The sequence below is a fragment of the Equus caballus genome, chromosome 14, assembly GCF_041296265.1.
Source record: "Equus caballus isolate H_3958 breed thoroughbred chromosome 14, TB-T2T, whole genome shotgun sequence".
Classification (NCBI taxonomy): Eukaryota; Metazoa; Chordata; class Mammalia; order Perissodactyla; family Equidae; genus Equus; species Equus caballus.
This window is the reverse complement of record NC_091697.1, coordinates 49,844,084-49,858,336: the sequence shown is the minus strand read 5'-3', so window position 1 is coordinate 49,858,336 and position 14,253 is coordinate 49,844,084. Positions and strand designations below refer to the sequence as shown.

Here is a 14,253-nt window from a genome sequence, read left to right as displayed (position 1 = left end):
ACAATATGTAACCTTTTCGGATTGGCTTTTTTTCAGTCAACATAATTCCTTTGAGATTTACTCAGGTTGTTGTGTGTATCAGTGGTTTGTTCTTTTTGCTGCTGAGTAGTATTCCATTGTATAGATGTACCACAGTTCGCTTAATCATTCACCCAATGAAGGACATCTGGGTTGTTTCCAGTCTTGGGAAATTATGAATAAAGCTGCTATGAACATTCATGTACAGGTTTTTGTATGAATGTTAATTTGTTTCTGTGGGATAAATACCCATGAGTACAATTTCTGGGTTGTATGGTGATGTGGTTAATTTTTGAAAAATTCTACTGTAAGGAAGAATTAAGCATCTAACAGGTAACAATCCTCAACCTTTTACTTCTGATCAGAGCTGCAAACATTTGTGGAGTATCTGCTTTCTGAAACAGATTGCCAGGTGCTAGAGATGAAACTTTAGAAAGAGTCGTTCCTTGTCAGCAAAGTGTCCAGGTGGGAGGAAGATATGCATGCATATGAAAGCTGTAATGTCAGATATGGTACTGGTGCCTAATATGACCTAGATCTGGAAGACTGAGTCGTGAAGGAGAGAATAGAAGAATAATTCAGATTCAGGAAATACTATGAGCAGTGGCATGGGGGGAAGAAATCAGAGTTTCTGGTGGCTATAACGGAGAGTATCAGTTTTTTAAGTATTATTATTACTTTAATATTTGAAAGTACTTGAAGCTTGGACAGGAGATTTAAAGCTGAAAAGCTGAGATGGCCCCTTTTGTTGAGGAACTCGAATACCGTGCTAAGGAGTTTGGAGTTTCTCCTCTGTAGGAAGTAAGATGCTATTAAAAATTTCTAAGTAGTAGAGTAGTATGTGTTAGGACTCTTTTGCACACAAAATGTGAAGAAGACAATGCAGAATAGTAAAAGGAAAAATAAAAGCCATTCGTTTGCTCACATAACTGGTAAGTCCAAGATGGCCGAAGCATGGCAGGGGCTAGTTGCTCCACTGACATCTTTACGTTTGTTGGAGCCTTTCCCACTCCTTTCTTCTAGCTTCTCATTGTCCGTGACCTGTGCTTGCCTTGGCATCGGCAGTATTCCAAACCATGGGATTGTCCCAGGTAGTGCAACCTCAGCGGTCCTTCAAGCTTGCATCACTGGGAAGAGTGTCTTTCTTGACAGTTTCACAGAAAGTCCAAGGGTGGTCTTTGATTGGTCAATGTGGGGCCATTCACGTGATTCATTTCACCATCTCATGCCAATCACATGACCTACAGCAGATGAATCCGGAGGGCCTGAATCCTCTGCCTGTCTCTGGTGATCCTGTGCCACCTCAGTGAGGGTGGTGGAGGAGTAGGGTGGGGAGGGGGGTTACTCCATAGAACCCTGGGGACTGAGCAGGATTAGTAATAGAATGATGGAGGATTGCTTTCCTGAAATAATGGCTTCTGGGTGATAAAAAAAAAAATGTCCAACACAGGTGTAACTAGATCAGATGCTAGTTTTAGGAGGATAATGCTGGCAGCAATGTAGAGCATGTATTTGATCAGAGAAAGACATGGAAGATGAAGACAGTTGCAATAGATGAGGCAGAGCATACCCTATCAATCAAGGGCTGAACCAAATAGCTGCTCTGAGTCAGGAAAAAAGGACAGGCTTAAAATGATGGGAGAGAGAATCAACAGGACTTTGTAACAACTGGATACAGGGTGGTAGAAGGGGCAGAGAGATTAAAAAATAACAGATTATTATGTAAGGTGACACTAATGAGAAAAAAATGACATTTTAGACAGCTTGCTAATCTAAAAAAGAACCACCTTAGCTCAGCCCTGCTAAGCAAAGAGTGGCATGAAAAGATCTTGTTTTTATCACTCCTCTTAGTGGCCCTCGAACAACCTATTTGTCCTGTTCTCTTCTTTGGTTTTCCTAGGGTCAGACAAAATAATCATGAACATCTGAGAAATGGCATGAAAAACTAATAACTAGCAGCTGAAAGTCACAAGGCCAGCTGCCTCTGCCAGGAGGACATTACAGATAAACCAAATCCAAACTGAGGCTCAGCCTGGGCCAAGAGCTGACTGCAGTGTGAGATCTAATTGAAAGTGGAGCATGGTACCTGAGATTCTCGCTACCTGTTAAGTTAAACAGTTTGGATCTTGGAATTGAGGAATCACCCATTAGACCAGGGAAACTCCAGACCTGAAAGCGGAGCCCTGTCTTCCTTCCCTTTTGTGAACATACTCTCATCTTCATCAGTTCTTGGTCCTGGTACTAGACTGGATTAGTCAAAAGTGTAAAATAAACATGGCTCCTATACTCCAGCACCTCTCCCTGCCATGGCTGGGCTGAGGGTGAACCATTCATTCATGATTCCTTCATTCTACTTTCATTGGATGCCCTGTTATGTGCTAGGCACTGGGTAAGATTGAGATTATTTGTCAGTCTCTCAAAAGTGGAATAGTGTGCTTTTATGATTGAAAGTATGCATTAGAATTAAGTAAAACCAGGGACATCCTTGGATCACTTTGAATTTACTTTGGGTAAACTCAATACATTGGGGGCTTTTAGTGGGAAGGGGACTATAAGAGCCAGTGCTTTGAGAATGTCTTCTTTTTACTGACTAGGATTCCTGAAGCAAGCTTCCTAGGACTTCTCATAGCAAGTGCTGTGTGGCCTCGTGCTCATGCCGTACCAAGAGCTACCCTTGATCCCTTCCTCCTAGCAACAGGGGTCATTAGTCTCTGAAGAGTGAGCAGGACTCTGGGAGACTTGCAGATTCCTAGAAATAGTGTCTTCCATGTGTGTACTGTTTGGATCTTTTCTCCCTGAATGTTAAGTGAAGATAAATCTTTCCAAATTTTAGCTCAACATTTTTTTAATATAAATCAGCTATATGCTTTTTCAGTACATGTCTGTCTCTCTTGTCACATATGTTTTAAATAACTTTTTCTAGTTAAAAGTTATGAGTGGTCACAGTAGCAAATTTGGAGAAATACAAAAAGTAGAAAGAAGAAAATAAAAGTCTTGCAGACCAGAGATAACCTTTACTGACCATTTTCATACCACTGTCACCTTTTAAATATAATATTCTGTAATATAACATAATAAAAAATATTTACAAAATTGGAATCACACTATGCATGTGTACTGCTTTTTAACAGGGTTTTTTCATGTAACAGTACAGAGTATTCTCTGTTACTCAAGTTCTTCTAGAGAGTGATGTTTTTGGGCCGTGTATTGTGTACATGTACTACACAATCAGTCCCCTATTCTCAGATACGTAGACTGATTGCAATTCATCGTTCTAGAAAGCACTCAGGTGAACATCCCCACAGGGACGGGATAGCAGAGGTTAAGAGCATGTATTTTAGCGTTAGACATGTTACAGTTCCACTGCTTATCTTTTAGATTTTACACAAATTATTTAAACCCATCTAGGCTTCTATCTCGTCATCTGTAATAATAGCCCTGTCTCCACAATAACGTGAGGATTAAATGAAAAGATGCGTGTAGATTGGTGAGTTCAGAGCCTTCACATGTTAGTCAATAAATGTTAGCTGCTGTTATTTTGAATTTTAATATGCATATTTAATTATGTCCTTAGATGTTGAATTGCTGGGTCAAGGTATATACATGTTTTCAAGGCCCTTAATTGATATCCCCAAATTTGCTATCAGCAAAGTCTGAGAGTGTCATTTACCTCACATCTTTGCCATACTCTGTATTATCTTTTTGCATATAAATTAAGACATTTTAAAAAATGTATCTCCTTTTTATTTAACTTTGCGTTTCTGTAATTCTGGGTGAGACTGGACATTTTTCCTATGTTTCTTGCTGGTTTCTGTTTCTTCTTTTGTGAACTGCCTGTTTTCGTTTGTAGCCTATTTATTTATCTATTTATTTATTCGTTTATTTTGTGAGGAAGACTGGCCCTGAGCTAACATCTGTTGCCAATCTTCCTCTTTTTGTTTGAGGAAGACTGTCGCTGAGCTAACATCTGTGCTCTGCGCCAACCTTCCTCTATTTTATATGGACCACTGCCACAGCATGGCTTGATGAGTGGAGCTAGGTCCGCACCCAGGATCTGAACCTGTGAACCCCGGGCCACTGAAGCAGAGCATGCTAACTTAACCACTATGCCACCAGGCTGGCCCCATCTTAGCCTATTTTTTTATTGGTATGTTCATCTTTTGATTGTAAGACCTTTTTAGATATGAAGCTTATGTTACCAGTATTTTCTTCTAGATTATCATTTATCTTGAACTTTATTCTTGGCACTTTTGTTTTTGTTTTATTTTATAAATATTTTAAATTTTTATCAAGTCCATTGTTTTGTGAAATCCGTCTTTTTCTTAGATGGATTATGCCTTAAAAGAACTTTCTCATTCCAGGATTACAAAAACTTTGTTTTCCTTAAAATTCATCTGGAATATATTTATTAAAAATGGAAACTAACTCTCCTTTTCTTCAAATACTTATCTGATTGACCAATAACCATATAATGGGAAATTTTCTCCCTTTCCACTAGTTCTAAATATCACCATACAGTAATTCTTTTATATGTATTGGGGTCTGATGAAGGATTTTTTTACACATATTTATCTAAGGGAAAACAAATTCTTCTTTGTTTGTTATTCTGCAATTCTTAATCCTTAAAAAAATAGATTGTCTTCATTTTTCACCTTTTTAATGTTTGTTTTTCTCCTGATTCTTTGCATTCTAGCAAAAATTCTCAAACTTGTACCCCATATCCATGTCATTCATTTAAGTTTCTTTCGGGTTGATTTTTTTTTTTTTTTTGCTGTTAATAATGCAAATTTTAGTTTTGTAATTGAATTTTCAATGTCTTTACCAACTTATTTAGTTGTTTTCATTTCTGCCTTTCAGCTATCACTGTATTATTTCAGTCTGTTTCTTTTCTTACTTTCATGTCTTATTTCACAGCATCTGTATTTTTCTGAATTTTATTTGTAGTACAGAACAGGTGCTTTCTGACATTTTTTAGCCTGTTTTGCTACCTGTATTTTATGCCAAAAAGTGTTTTATCAGCTTTTTAATCTTCTGTTTAATAATACCTGAACACAGAGAAGTTTATAAATCTTTGCCATTAAACTTACTATGGGCAGATTCTCCTTGTTCTGTTCCTATTTTCCTGAGTGCTGTTAGAATCAGCCTTTCATATGAAATTGGAAGGATGATGTGCACGATTCCATCCAACTTCCTGGCCTTCTTAAATCTTTCATCCAGTGTGAACCTAGGAGCCTCGATTGACTTCGCCTGGTTCCGCTGTTGGTCATGGTTCTGGGAGGAGTGGCGTTTATTCCTGAGTGACCTGAAGTGTGCGGTGGTTCTTCCCTTGTCACTCTCATGTTTCTTCTAGGATGTTCCCCTTCTGAATTCACTTCAATTGATATAAAGGGACACCCCTCCACTTCTGTCCCCAATCTAATTTCACTGTCCAGATCGTAATCTCAGGCCAAACTCTAGCCACTTCAGAAAGCTTCCCCTCAGTGTGTGTGCTGGGTGGGGTGGGGGCAGTGCAGGTGGCATCCCTCCCTGGGGTAGCTTGGGCTATGCTGTAGGGTGGGTGGAGGGCTGTCCCCATCACATTGTTCCCTCAAGTGGGTTTTCCTTAGGGCTTCACCTGAGCTTTGCCTGGTGGATATTCCTCTGGTGCCAGGCAGAATGTTGTCTGTGAGCCTAATTTTCTGTCTTATTGAAACTTTGTGTCCCTTTTTTTGTGTATCTTTATCTTTTTTTTTTTTTTAAAGTTTGGCACCTGAGCTGACATCCCTTGCCAATATTCTTCTTCTTCTTCCTTTTTTCCTTCTTCTTCTTCTCCCCAAAGCCCCCCAGTACATAGTTGTATATTCTAGTTGTAGGTCCTTCTGGTTCTGCTATGTGGGACGCTGCCTCAGCATGGCCTGATGAGCAGTGCCGTGTCTGCACCCAGGATCCGAACCAGAGAAACCCTGGGCTGCCGAAGTGCAGTGTGCAAACTTAACCACTCAGCCACGGGGCTGGCCCCCTTTTGTGTATCTTTATTAGTATTTTACTGTGCTGGTGAAGGAATGCAAATTCAGTGTTGCTGTTCTTTCTCATCTTATCTGGTAACTTTTTCCTGTTTTTTCACTAATGTTTAAAGTAAGGTTAGTGCTACAGAGAACACATGGAAAGTATTAAATTGCAATGTTCTGAAGCACCAAATTACAGTAGCATGCCTCACCCACTGATCTCTGATCCAGCCACAAACAATCCTGCCTTACTCCTCTGGGATCTTGAAAGTTTGTATTCCTTTTTTCTTTGCCCTTCATTTCCCACACGCTTTCACAGAGTATCATAAAAGAAAGCAAGCAAGAACTTGTTTCTGAAGAAATCCTAATGTAATAGACATTCTTCTTCTAAAGGCTTGCCTAGTAGTGAGTGGAAACAGCCTCAGACTTTGAAGACTAGCCTCATGGAAGCAGTGGAGCCGTTCAAATGTGAACTTCCAATTTTACCGACCAGTAAAGGGAGCAGACAAATGATGACCAGGACTGAGATAGTAGACTGTTGGGATGAAGGATTGATCCTTCTGGGAGCTCGTAAGGTTGCTGTTAACCACAATCCTGAGTTTCCAGAGAATGGAGACCACAGATGGAAGCTCCTCTTCCTCTCTGCTCCTCCCACTGCCACCTTTGCTACTGGGATGCTTCAGGCAGGTTCTCCTAAGTCAGGGACTTGAGACAGTAAGAGCTTTGGGATCTCAGAACAGAAGTGTCTGTAGGTATTCTGGATTCTTAGGCACCATATATAGGAAGTGACTAAAGTTTTTAAGATGTCTATATTACTTTTATAGTCAGAAAATAATTTGATAAATTTGCTTATCAAATTGCTAAGTGTTAAATCTTGTTTTGAAAGAATTACCTGTAGGATAAATGAAAAAAAGTCTTATTTTCATAGAGGATAGTATATATTTATAAACTAACTCCACAAAGATGTAATGGAGATGGAGAATGCAAAAGGCTCAAGAAGATTTTAGAAGAGGACAGTAAACAAAATACAACTACCATTTAAATGGATGAGACTGTATGGCATTTCCTGAGGAATAACAGATAGATCAATGGAACAAATGAGAATCCAGAAAGAGGACTTACACATATATGGTCAATTGATCTTTGATAAAGGTGTCAAGGTGGTTCAATGGGGAAAAAAGAGTTGTCTCAACGAATGATACTAGTACAATTGGACATCCATATGGGAAAAAAATAAATTCAACCTTTATCTTAATATATACAAAAATTAACTTGAAGCGGATCATATTCCTAAAACTAAGAGCTAAAACTATAAAACTTCTAGAAGAAAGCGTAGGAGAAATCTTTGTGACCTTCATTTAGAAAAGATTTCTTAGAACACAAAAAGCAGAAACCATAAAAGAAAAATGTGATAAACTGAAATTTATCCAAATAAAAATCTTATGCTCTTTCAAATATATTAAGAAAAAGAAAAAGACAAGCTACAGATCAGGAGAAAATATTTGCAAAATAAGTATTTGATAAATTGTTTGTATCCAGGATATAGTAAAAATAACTCTTGCTGGGGCCAGCCCGGTGGTGCAGTCGTTAAGTGCACACACTCCACTTCGGTGGCCTGGGGTTTGCTGGTTCGGATCCCGGGTGCGGACATGGCACTGCTTGGCAAGCCATGCTGTGGTAGGCATCCCTCATATAAAAGAGAGGAAGATGGGCACGGATGTTAGCTCAGGGCCGGTCTTCCTCAGCAAAAAGAAGAGGATTGGCAGCAGATGTTACCTCAGGGCTAATCTTCCTCAAAAAACAAAAAATAAAAAAATAACTCTTGCAACTCAGTCTTATATAAGAACACAACTAACCCAGTTTTTTAAATGGACAAAAGATTTGAACAAGCAGTTCACCAAAGAAAATATACAAATGGCCAAAAAGCATGTGAAAAGATGACCAACATCATTAGTCATTAAGGAAAAGTGAATTTAAAAAATGAGTTGTATCTACATGCCTACTAGAATAGCTAAAATTTCAAAATTAAACACATGACCATATCATACCTTAGTGAAGATGTGAAGAAATAGAGCTCTCGTATTGCTGGTGGGAGCGCAAAATGGCCCAACTGTTTTGGAAAACAGTATGTCAGTTTCTTAAATACTTGCCATATGATCCATTCCTACATATTTCTCCCTGTTCCACTCTTAAGTATTTACCCAAGAGATGGAAATGCAGTTCATATAAAGACCTGTGTGCAAATGTTTATACTAATTTTGTTCAAAACAGCCAGAAATTGGAAACAACCCAAGTATCCATCAACTAGTGAGTGGATAAACAAATGGCGGCATGTCCATAAAACTGAATACTGCTCAGTAATAAAAGGATTGAACTACGGGTACATGGATTTCAGAAGTATTATGCTATGAGAAAGTGGTTGCCAGGGGCTGAAGGTGGAGGGAGGGGGTTACCTATAAAGGGGCACAGGGGAATTTTTCGGGGCGATGGAAATGACTTGTATCTTTACTGTGATGGTGGTGATGTGACTATACATTTGTCAAAAATCATGGAACTGTACGTTTAAAAAGGGCGAGTATACCTGCGTAAACTTGACTTTAAAACACGTTCACACACAGGAGGGGGTTCTCAACCTTCCTCTTCATTAAGAAAATGCAAATTAAAACAATCAGATGGCCTTTTTTTTAACCTATTAGATTAAGGTGAAAGTGTTTGATTTCACGTTGTTGTAAAAGATTTAGGGAAGGAGTCACTCTCATACTTAAATATAAGCCTCTGAGAGGTAGTTGAGCGTTATCTTTCAGAATTAAAAATGCATGTACTTTTTGACCCAGAAATTCCACTCTCAGGAATTTTTTCTACAGGCAAGACACATGCAAGGAAAGAGTATCATTTATATCATTGTTTATCATAGCAAAAGCCAGGGAACAACCTTAATTTCCATTAATGGGACATGAAATTAACTATGGTACAGTGAAGTACTGTGAGGCAGATGTATTTGTGTGCTGATATGGAACAATTTCTTAAGACTGTTACATGAAAACAGCAAGGCACAGAATGACATGTATACTGTGTTTCTCTCTTTTGTGTTTTTAAAAAGCTGTATGTATTCATATATGTGCCTGTTTAAGCATGTGCTATTAGAGATAGCAGACACACAAAACTAGTATTAGTAGTTGCCTCTAGCATAGGGAAGATTTACCTTTTGATATGTATCTATTTGTTTTGCTTGAATATATTTTTTTCCATGTGCATATATTACCTTCTCAGTTAAAGAGAAAAAAATTTAATTTGCATACATTCTAGTGTGTTATTAGGAAATTTAGAAGTACATGGGTGATTTTTCTGATAATTTCCTCTAGAATGTCCTTAGTGGACTAGATGGATCTTGGGACTGAGCACTGTGATGTTTCTAAGACCACTGCTTCTGGTCTGTGTCTTCTGTTTTTTGAATTCAGAGAGTATGTTGAGGAGGAAATATGCTCATTTCATTTTACCCACATGATGCCTTTTTGTACGTTGGATGTTCTTCTAGCTTAGGTCGGTTTTTCTAACCACTGCAATGATCAAGTGACAGGGTGGGGAGAAATGTACTGAGTTCTGAAGAAAATTGTAAATTTATGTCTCTGCATCCTATTCAGATGCCACCAGGAAGCTTCTGTAAGCAAGGGGAGCATCAGTAGGGTGGTGTGGAAATCAGCAGCACTTTATGAAAATAGGGTAGCTTGGGAGGCTGTATTCACTTTAGTTTGGACATTAAATGAATTAAAATGGACGGGCTCAAGTTATGAGCCTTGCCTCATCTGTGCTATAAAAAGCCCTTTCACTGGGCTGTAATTCGACTCTCCTCTCTGTAATGTTACACAATATTCCTATGGTTACAGAGCCTGAATAAGTGGAAGCTAATCATTAGTTTGCTAAATGTGGTTCATGGAACAGTTCACAACTCCCAGACCTGCCAACTGCTGCTTGTTTAGTGTCATGTTCACTCTTCTTGGGTAGAAGTTGGTTCCTTCCTCAGAAAAATGTACAGTAATATTTGTCTCCCATCCAGGAATCTTGCAGTATGGCAGCTCTCCATGTGTCTTGGGGATGGGGAGGGAAAAAGGTCATGCTAAGCAAAGGTTTTTGGTACGTACACTTCCACAGGAAGAAACCATTAAGGGAGTGTGAGATGACAAAGCAAGAAAAGAATTAAAGCTGCAGAGGTCTTGGATACAGTTGTGCGCCACATAACATTTCGGTCACTGACGGACTGCATGTAATCTTACGGCGGTCCCATAAGATTAGTACCGTATTTGTGTAGTAGGCCATACCACCTTCTTTTGTATAAGTACACTCTATGATGTTTGCACGACATAGTCACCTAACGACACTTGTCTCAGGATGTACTCCTCTTGTTAAGGGACACGTTATTGTATTTGAAAAATCATGCTGTGTTCACTTTTCATAAATTTGCTGTGTTAGAACTCTATGGAGTTTACTGTTCTATGACTGTAGAAATAATATCAGGCTCTTTAGGTTCTTTCTTGTTTCCTATGGCAGGACAGATTTCGTTACTGCCCAGGGTCACCTGCAAACACACAGATGTGCTGCCATTAGAAGCCAAACATTTTATGAGCTGGGCCCTTTCCTCTCTCATCTCCCAATATGTGTCAGGGGAGGATATTGAAAGTGGTAGGTACCAGCTGGATTTGTGCCCTGGGGTTTAGAGCCTAAATCCTTAAGCCACTCATGATTATTTGGCCTCTTCCTACTAGGATAAAAGTGGGTTCTTTCCCAATAAATAGAAAATTATTTTGCTCCCCTGTGACTCATTCCCTATTTCCAGCTGAAAAGCTGTTGGCCCTGAAGGAGGAACCTCTTTCTTCTTGGAGACTGTCCAGGAAGAAAGTCTGGTGGCTGTCTCTATTTACCTGCTGTGTCATTTAGATCTCTTTGGATTGTAAAAAACAGAAAACCTAACCTCAACTGGCTTAAGGAAAAGGGGAATTAACTGGTTTACATGATTAAAAAGGCATGGCCAGAAATAAGGGCTCAAACCATGTCATCAAGACCTGCTCTCTCTGCTTGTCTCACCTCTGGCTTTGTGAGACTCACTCTCAGACTCTCAGGCCCTGCGTGGTGGCACACAGGGCAGTTGCGTAACCTCCCAGGTACAGCCCAGCAGGAAACAGCAGGTATCCTTTCCCCTGTCTCCTGGAAAAGTCTTCAAGTTCACTCTGATTGGGCTGGCTTAGGTCTTGGGCCATCCCCGAACCAGTCACAGGTCAGGAGAGATCTCATTCCCCACCCCTGGCAGAGGGGAGCCTCACCCGAGCACGTGGAATAGGAGTGAGAAGAGTAGCAGCCAGCTGAAAATGAGGCCCTTGGCAGTAAGAAAAGGAACTGGGAGCTGGGAGGCCAATCACTCGTCCTTACGTGAGGAAGCTGGATCCTCCCTTCAGTGCGCTGTAAGACGCCACTTCCAGCCGCCTCGCCCGTGATAACATGGGCTTCTGCTGCTTTGTGAAGTAGTTCATGTTCCCCAGCCTCTGCCTCTTATTCTCACTTGCCTGTGTGCTGCTCAGGACGACTACAAGAATTCTCTCTTATAATGCACACTTCTTTAAAATACACACATTTCTTGAAAGTCCACATAGGAGGAGACAAAAGAAATGATCAGGAGCCAAAATAATTATGGTGGTTCTCATTGCACTTCGTGGCTCAAGGCAATTTAAAAAATATATAAAAGTAATGGAATCAAGTCATAGTTTAGAAAATATAAAAACCACAATTCTACTGCTCTAACCCAACCGCTATTTTAATTTTAGAGTATTTCCTTTCAGCTTTTGTTCATATGAGTTTCTCAGAGACTTTTAAATCTTGATTTTTTTTGCTTGACATTACATGATAATCCAGGCATTTTCCATATTACTACATAGTCACCATTATTTTGGAAATGCAACATAATGTCCCGTTGAGTAGACATACTATCATTAACTTAATCATTCTTCTCTCATTGGACATTTAGGTTGTCTCCTTTTTAGTTCTTTTCTACTGTTATAAAGAATAGTGTGGAGCATTTGCGGGGTATGTAACTTTTCTCGTGCTTTATTTCCTGAGGATGGATTGTGAGAGGTGGGATTATTGCTTCAAAGGCTATGAACGTTTTTATGACTCTTCATACATATTGCCAAATTGCTTTTCAAAACTGTTGCATTTATCTCTTCTGCCTCCCGCAGTTTGTGAGTGGCTCAATTTCATTGCATTTTTGCCAACAATAGATAATTGGATTTTTAAGCATTTTCCTAATAGGTAGAGAATAGGTGTAGTTTTTGTTGTAATTTAGATTTCTTTGGTTAATAGGGAGGATGAACGCTTTTGTGTATGCTTGGTTTTTTTAGTTGTATTTTCTGTTCTGCTTTACATACTGTCTTTTCTTCACTTTAGACCCCAAAACAGCTTCTGAAACAGAAACGGATATCTGTGCCGAATGGGAGATAAAGACCATCACGAGTGCTTTGAAGACCTACCTAAGGTAGGGACTTTCCATTTGCAGGGCCGAGTGCCAGCTTGTTATCATGCACTTGGGAAGAAAGCAGTTTTATTTTCAGCCTCCAGAGAGCTGCTGGGTGGGTGTTTGAGATGTGGAAACAGCTTATGTGTGGGTGCAGTTAGCTCAGCTGGTCAAACCGATGGTATATCATCTGTAATTGATGGGTTGCCATTGTGCGTTGGTATCATTAGCGATTTTGGAAGCTTTGCTCTTAATGAGAAGTTACTATGATAATTAGCCTTTAACAGAACCTAAAATATGTTATTCCCTGAAATCCCTAAATAATCTATTAAGAAAACAAGCAATTACCTATCTCGTTCTGTTGAGAATGTATAATTATACACCCCATTTTGATAGTTTTGTGCATTGCACAGAGTATATTGCTGACACTGGTTCTTAAAATGAGAACTTAATGGAACTCCTCTTTGATTCCTTTCACTGAGGTTGGACAATATTACTTTATTGGACAGAAGACCCTTTTCCTTGTTATAATATATATGATATTACTGCTAGCTCTCTACCCCTCCCTTGATTTTAAAGGGAATGGATGATCGACTAGCTGCCCACATCTCAGTTTCATGAATAGATGGAAATTTATGCTGGACTTGAAGGGTAGGAATATTATAGCTCTTCACTGTGGTTCTTCTTACAGAGGAAGGGGGGCGTCTAGTCTTAAACAAAGAGAACTATAATCATGAATTGCCTAAGCATTTGTAGAGATTTTGTGAAGATTCACTTGGCTTGAAAGCAAAGGAGGAAAGCCACAGAAAAGAAATAGATGGTGCAGGTTTTATTGGCTATTGGGGAATTGATGGATTGATCTTGAAGTCAAGAGTAAGATGGGGTCCAGCCTCGTGGCTGAGTGGTTAAGTTCACACACTCCGCTTCGGCAGCCTAAGGTTTCATCACTTTGGATCCTGGGCGCAGACGTGACACCACTCATCAGGCTATGCTGAGGCAGCATCCCACATAGCACAACTAGAAGGACCTGCAACTAGAATATACAACTATCTACTGGCAGGGGCTTTGGGGAGAAGAAGAAGAAGGGAGGAAAAAAAAAAGATTGGCAACAGATGTTAGCTCAGGTGCCAGTCATAAAGAAAAAAAAAGAGATGTAATGTAAGTGATGACTAAGAGTTGAATTAGGGGATCTGAAAAGAATAAAATAAAGCCTGAATCAGGAATACTGTATAGTCTGTTGAGAAGCTTATTGTTTGGATTATAAGAAAAACTCAAGTTTACAGTTAAACGTATTCATTAAACATCTTCTTACCCCAAATACTACTATTGTAGTTTATACAAAACCATATCGTAGATATTTGTATTTAACACTTATTTGTGTGTATTGATATTGATTAGCTAATAAACAGTAAATATAAAACATTTTTTTTTAAATAGTAGGTAAAATTTGATTGTATCATGCTTAATGTTAGGGGTTCTAGCCCTTTGGCATTCTGGAGCAACACTCCATAGTGAATTCGCCACAAAAACACCTACAAAAGTCTGTCATAGTGTTTCCACTATGATGAATTGAGTCTAGTAACTGATTAGAATTATGAGCTGATTCTAATAACAGGCTGCTAGGAAGACAAGAGTTGAAACACAGGTAATTGCAAATGTTTAGTTAGTTGCCTGTTTCTCCGACAGGTCTTAAGATGCTCTTGTTGATGGGTGAGTCACACACTGAAAAGGAAATCTCTTGGTTTGTGCTAG

General features: G+C 39.3%; 1 protein-coding gene across 5 annotated transcripts in view; it reads left to right on the top strand.

Moving 5' to 3' along the window:
- Window positions 1–14,253, top strand: part of ARHGAP26 (Rho GTPase activating protein 26) — a 424,411-nt gene that overhangs the window by 246,869 nt on the left and 163,289 nt on the right. For all 5 annotated transcript variants that reach the window (XM_023617500.2, XM_023617501.2, XM_070234027.1 and 2 more), the window contains exon 15: window positions 12,435–12,522. In XM_023617500.2, the coding sequence (XP_023473268.1) occupies window positions 12,435–12,522 (88 nt within the window). The remainder of the gene's footprint in view (window positions 1–12,434; window positions 12,523–14,253) is intronic.